The sequence below is a fragment of the Engraulis encrasicolus genome, chromosome 24 (genome assembly GCF_034702125.1).
Source record: "Engraulis encrasicolus isolate BLACKSEA-1 chromosome 24, IST_EnEncr_1.0, whole genome shotgun sequence".
Taxonomy (NCBI): domain Eukaryota; kingdom Metazoa; phylum Chordata; class Actinopteri; order Clupeiformes; family Engraulidae; genus Engraulis; species Engraulis encrasicolus.
The window spans coordinates 39106990-39125141 of record NC_085880.1 but is presented as its reverse complement, the minus strand read 5'-3'; the positions used below and the strand labels follow the sequence as shown (position 1 = coordinate 39125141).

Below are 18152 nucleotides of genomic sequence, written 5' to 3'. Positions count from 1 at the left end.
CTACAGCCCCACCCCTGGTTTAACCCATTGTGTCCTGGAGCGACATATACGCTGCATTCAAGTTCTGTTTTATTAAAAATGTTAGGGCATGTTAGAGCTGAATGAACACTATACTAGTGCAGAATGAAGGTCCAAGACCTATTTCATGTCTGTATGTGCTTTGGAGGCTGAGATATTAGGTTTTAATAGGCAGAGGGCACCCTTTCCCAAAAAGGGCTTAGGACAACATGGGTTAAGTGTTCCTACCACCTTTTTCACAAATATATAATTTGATATAAATATAAATATAATTTTAAAATATTAACCTCCCCCTCTCAAGGTATCGGCACGGTGCCCGTGGGCCGTGTGGAGACTGGCGTCCTCAAGCCTGGCATGGTGGTGACCTTCGCCCCCGTCAACGTGACCACGGAGGTCAAGTCGGTGGAGATGCACCACGAGGCCCTCTCCGAGGCGCTGCCCGGCGACAACGTGGGCTTCAACGTCAAGAACGTGTCCGTCAAGGACATTCGCCGTGGCAACGTGGCCGGTGACAGCAAGAGCGACCCGCCCCAGGAGGCTGCCACCTTCACCGCGCAGGTGGGTTCCATGGCAACAGTGATGACTTAGATGGCAGTGAGAGTTAGCCAAAATGTTGACAAACCATGTGTGTGTGTGTGTGTGTGTGTGTGTGTGTGTGTGTGTGTGTGTGTGTGTGTGTGTGTGTGTGTGTGTGTGTGTGTGTGTGTGTGTGTTTGAGAGAGACAAACAAAGGATGAGAGAGATTTTGCCAGACTGCTTGACTGATGATTCATCCAGCATGATATGAGACAGCCCATGTAGTGACCATTTTGATTTTTACTCCTTTATTTTACTTTAACTCAGGGTGAGGAAAACACCTTGCATACCACGGCAGAACAATACAATACCCAAGATGCATTGCACTCATGACGACTCATTACTCGTGTGTGTGTGTGTGTGTGTGTGTGTGTGTGTGTGTGTGTGTGTGTGTGTGTGTGTGTGTGTGTGTGTGTGTGTGTGTGTGTGAAATTAGTTGATCATCCTGAATCCTCCTGGCCAGATCAGGGCCTAATTTGTATTGACTATGTGACAAAAAGAATACTATACACATACACTTTACAGTATAAAGAGCCCACAGATTCTCAACAATCATAACAAACATAACGTTGTCACGTTTTCTTCAGAGTCAATATTGACATTTCGATGTCAAGAGTCGATATTGACTCTGAAAAAGACGTTGAAACATTAGTCATGGCAGTTGCCCAATAAAACAGTAATATTTCTCTAAAGATGCTCTGGTGACTCTCTTCTGTATCTTGTTTGTCTGTTTGTGTGACGGAGGTCATCTTGCACCTGTTAACCCCCTCTGGGATCGAACGTGCGACCTCGTCAACTACAACGGTCCGGCAATAGGAGACACAGTACGATACCGCTGGGCCAAGAGACTAGTCTCTCGGCCCAATGGCACAAGACTGTATGAGGCTACCGGAGGGAGGTTTACCAACGTTCCACGCCAACTCTGTGCTAGTTAGCCTCCGTTACACTCTCCCCCTTAAACCTCACTCCCAATCTGGGTCAGCGGCACCACTGTGACGGAGGTCATCTTGCACCTGTTCACCCCCCTCGGGGATCGAACGAGCGACCTCCTCAACTACAACGGTCCGGCAATGGGAGACACAGTACGATACCGCTGGGCCAAGAGACTAGTCTCTCGGCCCAATGGCACAAGACTGTATGAGGCTATCGGAGGGAGGTTTACCAACGTTCCACGCCAACTCTGTGCTAGTTAGCCTCCGTTACACTCTCCCCCTTAAACCTCACTCCCAATGCGGGTCTGGCACCACTGTGACGGAGGTCATCTTGCACCTGTTAACCCCCCTCTGGGATTGAACGTGCGACCTCGTCAACTACAACGGTCCGGCAATAGGAGACACAGTACGATACCGCTGGGCCAAGAGACTAGTCTCTCGGCCCAACGGCACGAGACTGTATGAAGCTATCGGAGGGAGGTTTACAAACGTTCCACGCCAACTCTGTGCTAGTTAGCCTCCGTTACACTCTCCCCCTTAAACCTCACTCCCAATGCGGGTCTGGCACCACTGTGACGGAGGTCATCTTGCACCTGTTCACCCCCCTCGGGGATCGAACGAGCGACCTCCTCAACTACAACGGTCCGGCAATGGGAGACACAGTACGATACCGCATCGGCACAAGACTGTATGAGGCTATTGGAGGGAGGTTTACCAACGTTCCACGCCAACTCTGTGCTAGTTAGCCTCCGTTACATTTGTAGTATATACTGTATGTGTGTGAATATCGATGATCATCCTGAACCACCCAGTGCTGGACTGCCACACGGCCCACATCGCATGTAATACTCTCAACAACTTTCTGTCTTTGTGTGTATGTATGTGCGCGTGTGCGAATACAGGTGATCATCCTGAACCACCCGGGCCAGATCAGTGCCGGCTACGCCCCGGTTCTGGACTGCCACACGGCCCACATTGCCTGCAAGTTCGCCGAGCTGAAGGAGAAGATTGACCGGCGCTCGGGCAAGAAGCTGGAGGACAACCCCAAGAACCTCAAGTCTGGGGACGCCGCCATCGTGGACATGATCCCCGGCAAGCCCATGTGTGTGGAGAGCTTCTCCGAGTACCCTCCACTGGGTGAGTTTGTTTCACAGTTTCACATGTGTGTGTGTGTGTGTGTGTGTGTGTGTGTGTGTGTGTGTGTGTGTGTGTGTGTGTGTGTGTGGTCTTGGAATCAGAAGGCTGCAGGTTCAAATCCTATGCCATCCATGGATTGAGAAGTGCTTCAGGGACTGTAAGCAATACCCTGTACATACAGCCGTCTCCAAAAGTGTTGTCGCCTATCCATCTGTTTGGAATAACTAATTTGCTAATAACTTGACTTTCAATTAATCACTTGGCTTCAGAAGTCACTCATATGAAAGCTACAACCCTCCCAAATGCAGTTTTAGGTAAAAAATAAATGTCATGCACCAAAGAAAGATTGACCCTTTAATGAACACAGACAGGGCAGAATATGAAGAAAGAAACAGTGAAGCATGGTAGGGATACAGCTCTTATGAGGAGTTGCATGCATGCATGTTAAAAATGTATTGCTCTACGAATAGCAAATATGTCACCATCTCTCATTGACCTTCATTGTTTTTCATTGTGTTGCTTTCCATGATTACAGCGACCCTAAACATACACCTAAGGCCAACTTTGATTTTCTGAAGAGGTGAGAGTGATTCAGTGATTAAGAATGACACCCGAGCAGTGTATTCGAAGTGTTTTGAAGTGATTTATCTGCTCATTTTCACGTTATGTTGGATAGGCGACGAAACTTTTGTCTTGTGAAAATCTGCCCTGTCTGTGTTCATTAAGGGACTGTTCGTAATTTACCGGGGGGGGAGGTTCGTAATTTACCTGGTGCGTAGAGGGGGGAGGGCCATGATGAAAAAAATGAGGTGGAGGGGAGGGCCATGGCAAAAAAATCGGAGTTAGGGGGAGGGCCATGGGAAAAAAACGAATTTATTTTATTTTATTTTCATATATTATTTTAAATAATAATAAAGAAATGCTCTGAAACACATCGATTTGCTATGCAAGGTCCCGGGTGCATACTTTAGCACTGAAGCGTGTATCTGTAGAACTATCAGGTGCAGCTACTGTAGATTGCCCGCGCTGACTCTCTTTCACTGTAGGATTGCTAGTGCTACGGAGGAACATTGAGCATCATAGAAAATGACCGTGAGCAAATATCAAACTAGCTGAGGTGAACTATAGGCCTATGGGCTAAACAGTTTGGGAAGTTTTGACAACGAATTGGATGGGCATTTCCAGAGGAATTTTGGAGAGGTGTTGTGTTGTAGTCAACTGGTGGTCACAGCCTCTGGTAAGTCATGATTTTATATAATGGCACCGCCGTGTGCTTTACATCTGTGTTCAATGGTCGCATAGCACCGCCGAGAGAGACGTTTGTTTTGTTTAGCTTGTGGTGTCAAGATTAATAAAAGTGGTATTAACAGCGATATGTTGGCTTGGGTATGCATCAACACGGTCTTAAACCCATTGGAGGAGCTAACTTGTTGTGAAGAGAAGTCTCATCACTTTGGTGATCAAAAACGGACCAACTAAGTAAGGAATTAGGTGAATTTAAAGTGCGACGGAAGAAGGGAATGTCACCAAAATTGTGCATCGTGTCAGGTAAGAAGTGACTTTTGTTTCTTGCGGTGGAGATTGGATTCGTAGTAGCACATTGGTAGGCTAGGTCTTGCCTATTGCTGGTGAAGTCTATCTTAGCCTCGGAGTTGGCTATGGGGTGAATCTATAGCACAGCCGATGGTGTGCGTGGCTTGTCTATCATAACTGTTGCCAAAATTGAATTGCCGCGGTGTGAAATGGCTGTGCTATTGTTAGATGTTTTGGACTTTTGTAGTGGTGGCGATTTGTTCCTTTTGCCTCTTGCTGCTGATTTGACCACCGTTTAGCGGCACCTTTTAGTGCGTCTTAAATATGGCCAACGTCAAATGCAAACTAAAGGTGGCTTTCACACTCTCCCTGTATCAATAGCCAGCAATGGCACCAGCTGCTTTGGCGCTTAACCTACTTCTCTCGCCGATCACAGCACAAACTCTTTGGCCGTCAGAGTGTAGCCTAATCACATTCGGGAAGCAGTAGGCCTAGCAAAAACCGTTAACAACAGTCGGCCTGATCTTGGCAGAATGTCGGCACTGTCGGCTGAGAGTCGGCTCGGCTGGAACACTGGTTACCGTGACTCAGCCAACACTTCATAGAACACTGAAAATAACTGTCACTTCATGCAGTAACTGAGCCAACACTCTGCCGACACTGAAAATAACTGTCAGTCTCATGCAGTAACTGAGCCAACACTGAGCCGACACTGTCGGCATACGGTAGTAGGACCATTATTGGGCCGCGGACAAAGCCAAAATCGGGCCGACTGTTATCACTCGCGAAAAAAGGATCGGGCCAACAATGGGCCAGATAAACTTTGCTACCTGGGTGCCTGTCTGTGTGTGCGTGCTTTTGTGCGCGGGAGGGGAGACAAGGCAGGGGTCCTGATCGTATGCATCTTGAGATACACAGTCGCAATTGCAAGAAAATCTAAATTGTTTGAAAGCCCGGTCACCTATCACAAGTGCATCGCATAGCCTAGTCATGCATTTCTACTAATTTCACACATTGTAGACTGCCCATGGAGAAGAGAGAAACTGTCACGGCAGCGCGATTTGCTCTTGAACACGCCCTCACCTCCACATAGGTGCGCGTTTCCCTTCCATAAGAACTTAATAATTTTGAAGTGAAATGTTAAACAAAAACACATAATAGTGCAGACAACCGCCCTTGATGTAGGCTACTCTGACTGTTGTCATGATGGTTGTTCATCTACCAATTTTACATATTACATTTTTGTACCTGTAGGGGGAGGGCCATGGGAAAACAAAATTGAAGTGGGGGGAGGGCCATGGGGAAAAAAATTGAGGTGGAGGGGGGGGCCATGATTTTTTTTTTTGACCGGACTTCCAGCGCACCAGCCCTCCCCCCCCGGTAAATAACGTACAGTCCCTAAAGGGTCAATCTTTCTTTGGTGCATGAAATTTATTTTTGTACATAAAACCTCATTAGGGAGGGTTGTAGCTTTTTATATGAGTGACTTCTGAAGCCAAGTGATTAATTGAAAATCAGGTTATTAGCTGTTATTCCAAACAGATGGATAGGCAACAACACTTTTGGAGACGGCAGTACAGTACATGTCAGATGCTCTGGATAAAAAATGTCAGCTAAGTGTAATTTAGCAACAATAACAAATCAGTGGTTCTGTGTATTCTGTATTTCCATCGGACCCAGTGGAGTTTTTAAATTTAGATTTCAGTTGCTGCAGCAAAAGATTATAAATGGGCAACACAAACGTTGGCAAGTAAACATAAAAGGTTTATTGCGCACCACTGGACTTTATCTGTTTTATTTGAGATGTATTTCATTTGTTTGATTTATTTTCCACATCATTTCATCTGGTGTGACTAACATTTTGCCCCCATACCTTCTTCCTCTGTCCATCCATCCGTCCTTCCGACCTCCGCCAGGTCGCTTTGCGGTGCGCGACATGCGCCAGACGGTGGCCGTGGGGGTCATCAAGGCCGTGGAGAAGAAGGCCCTGACCGGCGGCAAAGTCACCAAGTCTGCGCAGAAGGCCGCCAAGGGCAAATGAATGTTGTGCTCAGCTGCCACCTCCAGGGCCACCCAAGGCAGAGCAGAGGCCACCCGAACCCGACTCCACACACCCATTGGCTGCTTCAACCTCATCATCAGAGACTGGTTAATTGTTACAATGCACCGCAAAAGCATCAGGAGGAAAAACAACAACACACACTAGGGCTGGGCGGTATACCGTTAAAAAAAAACGCGATAACGGTTTTCACCTACACAAGGTTCACTTTTTGATGAGAGAAGGTTTTTTTTAAAAGATTTTATCCCCAAAAAGTTAATTAAGATTAATTTAAATTCAGGATTTTATCTCATTTTTAAATTTAATTTCAGCCTTTTCTTCAGAAACATTGAGATGTAGGGGAAAATCGCCGCTTATGAAAAACAAATGGTGCAGAGAACCGTGATATTAATTTTCATCAAGAAGACAGTGATACGCATTTTTTCCAGAACCGCCCAGCCCTAACACACACACACACACACACATACGACACTGAAGAAGAACACAAAGAAAAGCCTGAGCACTGGTTAAAACATGCCACACAAGCGATAAGAAATCCCTAAAGATTAAAAAGTCGCCGACCAAAACACCTACTGACGTCACGTGCTGACTTGAGTCGAGTCTTTCCGAGGTACCATGTTTCCATTTCTTAGCGTCTTTTCTCTTTTTAGCTTACCACTAGTTCTACGTGTGCAGTGACATGGAGTTATTGACCTTGTCAAAACCATGTGTGATTTTTAGAAGAACAAAAAAAAATGTAAGCGAGAGGTGCTGTGATGTAAACCCAGATGTCTGCTCCCACCTCCTTATCTTATCATATCTTATCTCTGGAGTGCAGTGTTAGTCCAGTTCTTGCGCTGTTGTGTCGCCCGTAGTCTTCTTTTGCAGTTATCCAAGTGCTCCGTCTCGATTGTAGGGGGAAAATAACTCTAAAAGATTGATCCGAACTTTCACCTGACAGTCTCTTAACAATATTTGGAAAGAAATACTATGTGACACATTTAGCTTTAATATCGATGAGAAAATGTATAATAAATAATTGTGCAATATTCTACAGATTTGTCCAATTGCTGGCATGTGATGTTACCATGCACCGAATTGTTCAGATTTTTTAGCACTTTCGATTGGCGTTATGCTGACCTTGCACCAGGCACTTGTTAACTTTAACTTTAATTGACATTAGCTTTTGCACCTTACTGTTCATAAAATTAAAAAGCTTTCATGTCATATTAAAGATGTTTCAAACCAAAAACTGTTTGTGTAATCTCTATTTTTTTAAATTAATTGTTTTGTCAGATGTTGAGTTTTTCCTTGTGGTTAAAGCATTTTCATAGCACAGTTTTGAACACCTTTTGACAGCTTGAAATGAAATGCATTAGTTTGCACACACTTTTGCATGACTACGTGCTCCTAGAACATTTATGGAAATAACTTTGCATTTTTCAAACTTTGCATTAATCTGGCAGGTCTCATTAATTTCAATCAAAGCATATTAATTGTATTAAATATTTGCCATTTTCAACAAACCCTTTTGAGTGTACGTGCTCCTAGAACATTTATGGAAATAACTTTGCATTTTGCAACTTTGCATTAATCTGGCAGGTCTCATTAATTTCAATCAAAGCATATTGATTTTATTATATATTTGCTATTTTCAACAAACCCTTTTGAGTGTACGTACTCCTAGAACATTTATGGAAATAACTTTGCATATTTCAACTTTGCATAAATCTGGTAGGTCTCATTAATTACAATCAAAGCATATTGATTTTATTAAATATTTGCCATTTTCAACAAACACTTTTGAGTGTATGTTCAGAAGCATCTTACCATCGAATCCACCAAATTTCAAATCGATCAGGTGCCTGTAGTGTACATTTCTTGCAGGTCAGAGGCCAACTTACTATTATAATTTTGTATTTGTATAGCACTGTATCATACAAGGCATGCAGCTCAAAGTGCTTAACAAATGGAAAAAACAATGATCAATGTTAAAGATGGAGTTAAAGGGAGAGGTGGAAAGGAGAGACAAAAACAAGAGAGAATAGCAAGAAGACATAGATAGAGATTGTAGAGGCATAAGGTCCACATGGGTTGGGCCTAGGATTCTTAGAGGCATAAGATCCACAGTGGTTGGGTACTACAAGGTGGCGCTATCCCAGATTGCTATTTTATTCATGTGTAATTTTTTCTAGTCCTCATATGTTAGCGTGTGAAGTGTGACCCTTGTGAACTATTTTTAAAAGAATTGTTGACGCATTTCCTTTTTTGGATTTTTTGGATATCTTGATCCATTAAACCACCATTTTGTTATCTTGCAAAATATCAAAACGTCCCAACAATTCAACCCCTCTGGCTACAATGTTGAAGACTATTGGTGGTTGCACAAGTCAAATTTGAGGCTCTCAGAAACATAGCCCCTATACAAAAAAACTTGTATGAGCATGTTACACATTTTCTGAATCAGAGTGCCCAGAGTATTGAGATAGTAATTTTTTGTCCTTGGTGTTCTTTCATACCACAAAAGCATACCGCTTAACCAAAATGTGTGAGATAATGTGACCAATGGCTGGTTTAATGAAGTGCTGTGACTTTTGTGAGTTTCAGACAGATTCAGTAATGCTTAAATTGAATTACGGAAGATTGACTACCCCCAAAACCATAACCACATATAGCCTACTGTACATCCTGATCTCCAAAATAGAATTTATTATAGGGGATAGTAACATAAAGAGCCGAAACTTTTCTGGTAGTGGTGGGATAGGCCTATACCAGGGGTAGTGAACCTTTTTCACACGAAAGGCCACTTCAAATTCCTTCAGGGGCCGAAAAAGTCCTCCGAGGGCCATACTATGAACACAAACCAGGATTTCCCCCTGCACTCTAGGCCTTGAAGAAAGGGAAAGGGGGACTCACTAATTTGACGCCCTTTCAGTATTGATGTCGTCATACTGATTACGTCATACAACCCTAAACCTAAACCTAAACCTAAACCTAACCCTAACCCTAACCCTAACCCTAACCCTAACCCTAACCCTAAACCTAAACCTAAACCTAACCCTAACCCTAACCTTAACCCTAAACCTAACCCTAACCCTAAAATCGCTTGTTTGAAATGTTTGATTACCATGTGACGTAAGACATCAGTACCGAAAGGGCGTCAAAGTAGTGGGTCCCGAAGGAAGGGGGGGAGTGGAGATGGGCAGATCGTTCAGTTCCTGTAGTCAGAGAGGAGGACCACAATGCATCAGACTGGCAAAATGTGCAGGCCCAGAAACAAGTATGAAACAAGTATGTTCAACTGCAGTGTGGGCCAGGGGGGCAGGTCTGGATGACATCTCCCTCCTCCCCCCTGGGATGGTGTGGGACTGTACAGACTACCATAATAGGAAAAATAGGAGGGGCGAGATGCAAAATGGGAGGGGCGGGTACTCAGACATCCAGACTTGCCCCCTTCTGCATACTGCAGTTGGATGCTACTCGGGATTTCCGCCGTTATCTCTAACAATCTGGTGTTATTTCGTCTTTTTTTTCTTGTTTTGGAATTCGCACGTTATGTTTGCTGTGGGCTACAGCTTTAAGCTCTCGAGAAGGATTTAAATCGAAAGAATAGCTTACCAAACCCTCTCTCAGAATTCACCACTCTTCTATCTAAGCCTTCAAAAAAGAAAAGAAAGAATAAACAAAACGAGTAAACAAACTGCACACCAGTAGCAAACACTTGAATATCTATTGATAGGCTGTCTACTAGGCCTGCTATACGATCTCTAGACCTATAGGCCTAGCCTACAATATATGGCATTACACTACTCAACGTGACTTAAAGTTATTTAGGTAGCCTACAGGGTATTGGTTACAGGCACATGGGTGAGGTGCTGGTAAGGATGGGGTTTGCACCTGCAATTCTCTGATTTAAAGGGCAGTGCTCTAACCACTTGGGCAAAGATGGGGCATAATGGACTGGACGGTAAGGAAAGAGGGGAAAAGAGAGGGGTTTTTTACCCTAAGGTCAACAAACAGACTATTATGAGAGCTTTTAAGTCCTTCTGTTCCAGTTTTTCTTCTGTTTCTTCTTTTTTTTTACTTAAAAAAACCCAACTAGGCTTTGCTGCATTAGATGACATTCTTGCTAGGATTTGCACATGGAATGTCCACCCAAAGGCCTGCGCTACTCTTACACCATGAGAGTTCCGTGAAAACAGCACCTGAAATGTAAATAAATGTAATTGTATAGCCTAATTATTATTTTATATGTGTTGTACTGTAATTATTACAATCGACATGGGTCACTACTATAATCCCAAACCATTTAGATCTGGTGCCTGGGTCTAAGGAGAGAAGGACATGTGTTTCTTTTTTTAAACTTTACTTTTGACACCATTGGTAAACGCTGCCCATTGGGACCCAAGTTTAAATCCGGGTGATTTCCCAAACCTACCACCCACCCCCCCCTCCCCCACCACACACACACTTGTTTTGTGTCTTTTTTTTACTGTCAGATCTCTGAAAGGTGTGATGAGTTGTGAGGTTGTAGTGATGTGCATGAAATGCCCTTTTTTGCCACTAGATGGTGGTAGAGGCTCTTGTAAAGAATGAGTAATCTGGCGTAGGCCTATTCAACCTGTCCAAGAATGTTCCTAAAGTCACTCAGTAGCTTCATGATACTAGTTTCTTTATTCTGTGCCAAGTGTCAAAGTGATTAAAATGTGTATGCACATAGAAATTAATGTAATACTCAAAATGTTCACAGGAGATGTGTTCTAAGAAAAGAATAGGCCTAGATTAGAATAGAATAGAATAGAATAGAATAGAATAGAATAGAATAGAACAGAAAGGCTTTTTTGTCAACAGAAAGACTTTTTTGTCACTGTGGGAGTAATACGATTTAGAGTGGCTTCATAATGAGTAGGCTACATAAATACTGCACACTGAAATTAAATTACTAGGCCTAGGCCAACCTAATTTACACAGGCCATTTATATCAATAGCAATGGCCTATGCAGGCCTAAACTGTACATTTTGTGATATCTGCTTATTAGGCCTGTATCATATTTGTAAACCTCGTGAATTTACTCTTTGCTCAACAGACTGCGGTGCTATTGAAATTGTTGGTATACAGTAGGCTATGTCACACAGAGTCCTTAAGTAGCCTACCTGCTGAAGGGTTGTCCAATTACATCACCTGGGAGGCGGGATTGAGCAGGTCTAATAAGCACCCTTCTTTCAGGTGAGGTCATTTTGTCCAACGTGGGAGCAGGTAATGTGCCCTTAAGTTGTATTGACTGCTAAATTCCGCTAAAGGGCTATTCAGTTGTTCTTATTTTTTGTCGTAGGCCTTCGTGACGTGCGTAGGAATGCGTATTTGTGCTATAACCAGTGTGCTAGGACGGTATCGAAGCAGCGTTGTTTGATGATAAAAGTAGGCTAGTATGCATTTGAAATTATAGTGTCGGAATAACTGATTGTGTTTGTTCTTTGTCATTGTTAAATAGGCCTACGTTGTTTTACTGCCCACATTTTGGAAACACAGCGGTGAGAAAACACTTCTTTTAAAATAGTTTTTTTGTTCTGCTTAAATTATTACATAGACGAGCCACGGGATATAATTAAATCGAAAAGTGTAATTGATCTTTGAGAGCTAGAGAGAGGGGGGGGCGGCATATGCCGGCTGCGCAGAACACAGCCGTAACTGAACGCTGTCCGAGGTCCTGGTATAATACACGGCTCCGGATTAGTCCTCGTCGTCGTTGCCTCTGAAAACAACGGTATTTTCTGCACAATGACCTTTGGCTATCCGTTTTACGTTTTGTGATTAATTGCTTTGTCTTATCGTGTTTGTTCACAGATCAATCCAGGCAAAGAAAACAGTTCTTATAGCAGTTAGGAGTTGTTTTGTTTGTTTATTTGTTTCTTGTCTTTTGGAAAAGTTTTCTCTCTGCTCTGCTACAGATGAGATGGCGTCATCGACAAAAACTAGCCAGCCATGAATAACCTCTACCTCAGATGGGGAGCAGGGAATGAAGATTGTACCGTGGGCAGCCCAAGAGAGGAGGTGGATTATCATGACTTCAGGAATAAATAGTGATCCCTTTGAGATCTCAGCAAACACCTGCGAGAAGATGGCAGGATGAGCAGGCCTACACATGAGCAGATCTGCCGGTCATTTGGATTATCTTTGATGCGTTTACTCCCCGGCCGGACTAAAGTGGATATCAGGCCTCTGCTCAAAATGGTGGTGCCATTACCAGGGATTTTCCAGCTCTTGTGTGAACCAGGGCAACCTGACAACCACATCCACAGTGCACACCGCACCAACATCAGATAACCACCTTCACCAGGATTACTGTATTTCCTCCAAGGGACCACAGACCTCCTCCTAGTCCTAACCCTCCTGACTTTCTCCACCAGGAGCGCCGTGCGTGGCCCCTCTCCCCTAACCCCACCACCCGTCCTCCCTCCGCCTTGCAGCCCCTGCACCCCTTAACAGCCGGCCCCAGTCCAACCCCCGGCCGACCCCTGGATGAGGGGTGGTCACAGACGGGGGGTCACCGCCCTGCCATGGCTCACTCGGCGCCGGCGTCGGACCCTGGGCGCCGGGAGATGACTAACGGAGGCGGGGGGGCCCACGCCCACGCCAGTGCCAGTGCCAGCGGGCAGGCTGGGGGCTCCAACACCGCCACGCCGCGCTACCTGCTGAAGAAGCAGCAGCGGCGCCGGATGAGGTCTTCCTCCCCCATGGGCAGAGTCATCCTCATCAACGCACCTGTGGAAGGTAGCCTACATTACATTACAACACACCTGTGGAAGGTAGCCTATATTACATTATTACATTATAACGCACCTGTGGAAGGTAGCCTATATTACATTTACATTACAACACACCTGTGGAAGGTAGTTACATTTACATTACAACCAGGGCTCTAAATTAACACCAGTCAACCAGCCAAATGCTGGTGAGATTTAAGGTTGGCTGGAAGAAAAGACCAACTTACTAGCCACTTTGACTCATTAGTGAGTGTGTGTTTGGCTAGTGAGACAATCATCTACTAGCCATTTTGGCTGGTGATGAAAAAAGTTAATATAGAGCTCTGATTACAACACACCTGTGGAAGGTAGCCTACATTACATTTACATTACAACACACCTGTGGAAGGTAGCCTATATTACATTTACATTACAACACACCTGTGGGAGGTACATTACATTTATATTACAACACACCTGTGGAAGGTAGCCTATATTACATTTACATTACAACACACCTGTGGGAGGTAGCCTATATTACATTTACATTACAACACACCTGTGTGAGGTACAGTCCCACTGGTTCTTGTAAGATGGGTTTTATTGGTAGAGTGCAAGACAGAACAAGTATCAGGGAAGCGTGGTATTTGAACATACAAGCCCCTGATCAAAAACCCCTCTCCTTAAAGGGATATGCCACTATTTTGGGGCTTAATACAGTTAAAATCGTTGGCCAGGGTTCATAAAGGTGGTAAAGCGTCTTATTTTTCATGTTAAGCGTTGTCTTGCTTTAAGACAAGTTAAAAGAGGGAATATGTCGCTAAGCTAGTGAAAGTCAATGGATCCGTGTAGTATGCAGCACTATGGCTCTCTGTAATGTCATAGCAATGTTGTTTTGATGTAGTTCATTATTTTCAGCAAGTGAATAGGGTCGCCGGCGACCCCAGCTGCAGGCTACCCATTCGGCCATGGCTGCCTTGCTCCTGTATGATATCGTGCATTTGTAGCGGCTTATTGCAAGGCGTCCCTAGAGTATTCCTAGCTACATGGCTGTATACTGATTGTGCTTCATTAATTTAGGTCATCCAATTGTTGCAGTGAGACTTTGAGCAGTTGCACATCCTGATAACCTGTTAAGACACAGTGTTGCACATTTTCTGTCACCAGAATAGCAATGACCAAGATGTAGTGCAATACTAAAGGCCCTGTGTTATGACATGCAGTACTAGTAGTTAACTTTTCAATGTCCATTGCAGCATTCCGCTAGGGCAGGGCTATTCAAATGGCAGCCCTGGGGCCAAATGCGGCCCTTGGATGGCAAGATTCTGGCCCCCCACATGGTCTGACCAAAATGAAAACAAACAGGCCTATGTGTACTATCTGTGGTCGTGCATAATTTGCGATCACTAACCCTTCAGGTTGTGGATGTCTCTCCTATGCATTCATATGAGAGTGAAATCTTAAACAGTCCGATAAATAGACCATCATAGGGCTAGTAAGAAATAGAGAAGCAAATATCTGTTCTGTCTGGACTGCTATCCGCTTGTTTCGCACCCTAACCTCGGACACCGTGCTGCTCATGGTTTTGCAGATTCTGTGTCCGGACCCTTTACTGAAAGAAATTTGAAAAAAAAACTGGGCCTCAGTGACTTTTAATTGAATACCCCTGCGCTTGGGGAACGGCGTGCATTCTGGGGCTATGCTCTGTGAATGCATTCATAGAGGCTTATAACCAGGGTGCGATGTGTCAGAAAACCAAAAGGGGGGATATGTTTCAGATTTTAAGTATTATCAATGGAATTACCTATAAACTGTGATTAAAATTATGAGTAAAAAGTAGCGATATCAAAACCAGAAAGGGGGACAATCCCCCCCATCCCCCCTACAAATCACACCCTGCTTATAACACATTCTTGAAGTGTTCATCTGTGCCTTCTCCTCCTGTAGGCATTGTCATACGCATGGATGAGTCACAAATATAGCAAAAAGGCCTAAAACGAAGCCTTCAACGGAGCCAACACTGTGCTTGTATACTTTCACCAGTGTCATTTTCAAAGAGTTTATGGAGAAAAATCCCATCCTCGTCGCCAGTGTAGTAACCGAGTGTGTAGTACATCCATTCAATCCACACGGAGACATGCCACTTGTTTTGTCATTCTTTTAATGAAGAAAGATAGCCCGGCAAAACCACAGGACAAACTGGGACATCCCACACCAACTAGCCCCGGTGGGGAAACCCCAATATAACATAAGTTCCTTCCCCAATATTTCCCAATATATAACAACAGGTGTCCCAACACACTCACCTGAGGGCCAGCGAGGTCAGCAATGGCTCTCATAAGTCAAGCACCATACAGAGTGGGGGTCAGGCCAGTAACGCAAAGCAGTTTTATTGGTATGACGCATTTCATACACAGATGCAGGAATGTACTTCACAAAAAACTAAAGAAATTCTTAAACAACAAGAAATAAAGAAAGAAAACATTAAATGATTAGAATAAAATAAAATTAATTATGATTATTTAAATAATAAAATGATTATTTAAATGGTGCTCAATGCCATTCGGGTACATTAGTCCATTTTATTTTTCAATGCTAAAAGGGGGCGTTGTTGAGGTCTAGTGGCGTTGGGGGGCTTACGATGAGGAAAAATGGGCATTTCTTCAAAAGGGTTGAGAACCAATACTGTAAATAGTGCAGTGTAAACAAATAAGTGCAATATAGCAGTGTATACTAGCCTAATATGTTATTATTGCGCTTTATCTAGCGCTATTCTAGTTTTTTATGCTTTTTCGTTAACGAAATATTAGAGTTCAAGCCCCATAGAAAGCATAATCAAGTCGAGACACATTGGTTTGCACAGCATTGATTTACATTGAGTACATTCTCCGGCCGTGAATGCTGCGCCAGCCAGGGCATCCACAATTACTGAAAACATCCGTCGTATTTATCAGTCAGACTAGTGTGATGTATGAGAACAGGCAGGACGCAGGGCCCATCACAAGTCAAACTGTACCGAATGCGGGCTATTAACACTTGAGAATTGCAGCAAAGTGATGCGCTGTGAATTTATGCCCAGCTATGGCCAGGGGCCGCTGACAGCTTTGGCCGGGCCCAGGACAGAGTCACCTCAAAAGGCCCCTCCCCATCCAATAGGTATGACGTAATGAGAGACCAAATTCTGGGCCCCACCTCTCCCTGGAGCCCGGACAACTGACCCCTTTGTTCCCCCCTGTCGACTTCTCTGTCTACGGGCAGGGACGCTGACAGGGCGGGGGGACAAAGGGGTCACTTTTCCCACTGGGTCCAAGGAGGTCACTGGGCCCAAGGAGAGAGGGGGCCCAGAATTGGATCCTCATTATGTTGTATGTACTGGGTTTGGTTTGGGGCCTTTTCAGATGCTTTTGTCCCGGGCCCAGCCAAAGCTGTCAGCGGCCCTGGCTGTGGGTAATGTAATGTCTGCAATGCAGAAGCCCCAGCATTCAGGGAATCAAGGCATTACTCATGCTGGGAGAGTAGACTCTATTCTAGATTTATGTGTCATCTGGGTCACGCTGAGTAGAAGTGGCTGTGACAGTAATAAGTGGAGATGTAAATGTTTGCCAAGCTAATGCATTTTTAGCTGACCCTACAGCAGCACGTTTGCATTGCAATGCAATGCTTTGCTTAAAGCATGATTTTGTTTTGTACTCCAGGTTTGCTTTTAGTGGTTTGGCTTAAATAACAGACGTTTATTTATCCCGTCCGAATGCGCCTCAAAAAATCACGGAGGTCTGGGGGTAATTGCAAATCACCAGGGGTCCATAGGTAATATTTATCCCGTGCAAATCGGGCTATTGACATGACAATAGGCAGGACAGGACAAACACTATGCTAGTGTCCAGCCGTGAAGTAAAGTGGCTCGCTGGCCCTCCCTCGCAATGTCAGAGTTGGAGAGGGTGGGTGGGTGTCTGGTTACATACAGGACCTTGTGTGTGTGTGTGTGTGTGTGTGTGTGTGTGTGTGTGTGTGTGTGTGTGTGTGTGTGTGTGTGTGTGTGTGTGTGTGTGTGTGTGTGTGTGTGTGTGTGTGTGTGTGTGTGTGTGTGTGTGTGTGTGTGTGTTGGCGGGCTTCTGTGTATGGATGATAAGAACTCACATATTCATACTTATACTGTTTTTATGTAGATGCATTTTGTACCTGAGTTAGGCAGTATAACAAGTGCAGCCAAAAGGCCGAAACCGAAGCCTTCCAGTAAGCTAACACGGCATCTATTTGCATACATTAGTTATGTGTGTCAGACGCGACAGACAGACACAATTGTGAGTGTGTGACTCATACAGTATATGGCTATGCAATTAAGCATGTAATGAAGGTGGAGAACTCACACCAGAAGAAAATGGCATCTACATAGGCACTTTTCCATGGCCGTTTTTCTGTTAGGCCTATGCAGCTCGACATAGCGCGACTCATCCGCCACTTTTTGCTTTACGATTAATCTGTGTCGTGTCCAATCGAAAAGCAAACAGTGACGGCCGAGCTGCAAGGCCTGTAGCTGCAAGCCTACCAGAAAACCGGCTGTGGAAAAGACCCTTTTTTGACCTTAAGAAGGCCGGGTCTCTTCAGTGCTGTGGCCAACTGTGGCCTACTGGTTAAGGAGATGGGCTTTAGAACAGAGGGTTGCAGGTTCAAATCCCATCCGTCTGCCCCCTTCCAAACTTCATGACTCAGGGAGTCAGGTGTCCTTGAGCAAGACCCCTAATACACTGCAAGTGTAATGTAATGTAAAACAGACTAAACAGTGATTCTCAAAGTGTGTTCTGGGGACCATTGGTCCTTGAAAGACCTCAAGTGATCCCTGAGGGTTTTGTTTTCAAATGGAGTCAGCATTTTCAAGACAAGCTATACGTGTACCTGTATTTGTGTATCATTTTAGGAACCTTAACAAGAATCTACACTTGTTTTTTCTTTAGCCTACTAAATAGGCTTGTACTTTAGAAAACAAAACAAGTAATTTGCTTCTGAATTTCTAGTGTCTAATTCTTACGGGCATGAACAAGCATGGCACTTGACAGGTGGTCCCTGAAAAGAACAAAAGAGGATAAAGTGAATGTGAAGTGAAAGCCCACTCCCATTGTCACTGTGACGCAGCAGAGTGCACATTGCCTCACCTGTGCAAGGGGGCAGCCCCCAAT

The 18152-nt window shown here is 44.4% G+C and overlaps 2 protein-coding genes across 2 annotated transcripts in view; both read left to right on the top strand.

The window, feature by feature from the left end:
* Positions 1-6452, top strand: part of LOC134441511 (elongation factor 1-alpha, somatic form-like) — an 11818-nt gene extending 5366 nt beyond the window's left edge. Inside the window, exons 5-7 of the mRNA XM_063191862.1 lie at positions 320-576; positions 2429-2663; positions 6113-6452. Of these exons, the coding sequence (XP_063047932.1) occupies positions 320-576; positions 2429-2663; positions 6113-6237 (617 nt within the window). The 3' untranslated portion in view covers positions 6238-6452. The remainder of the gene's footprint in view (positions 1-319; positions 577-2428; positions 2664-6112) is intronic.
* Positions 6453-12792: 6340 nt separating this feature from the next.
* The window catches only part of pdzd7a (PDZ domain containing 7a), a 69844-nt gene continuing 64484 nt past the window's right edge, over positions 12793-18152 (top strand). The window contains exon 1 of the mRNA XM_063191290.1: positions 12793-13006. Coding sequence (XP_063047360.1) covers positions 12793-13006 — 214 coding nt within the window. The remainder of the gene's footprint in view (positions 13007-18152) is intronic.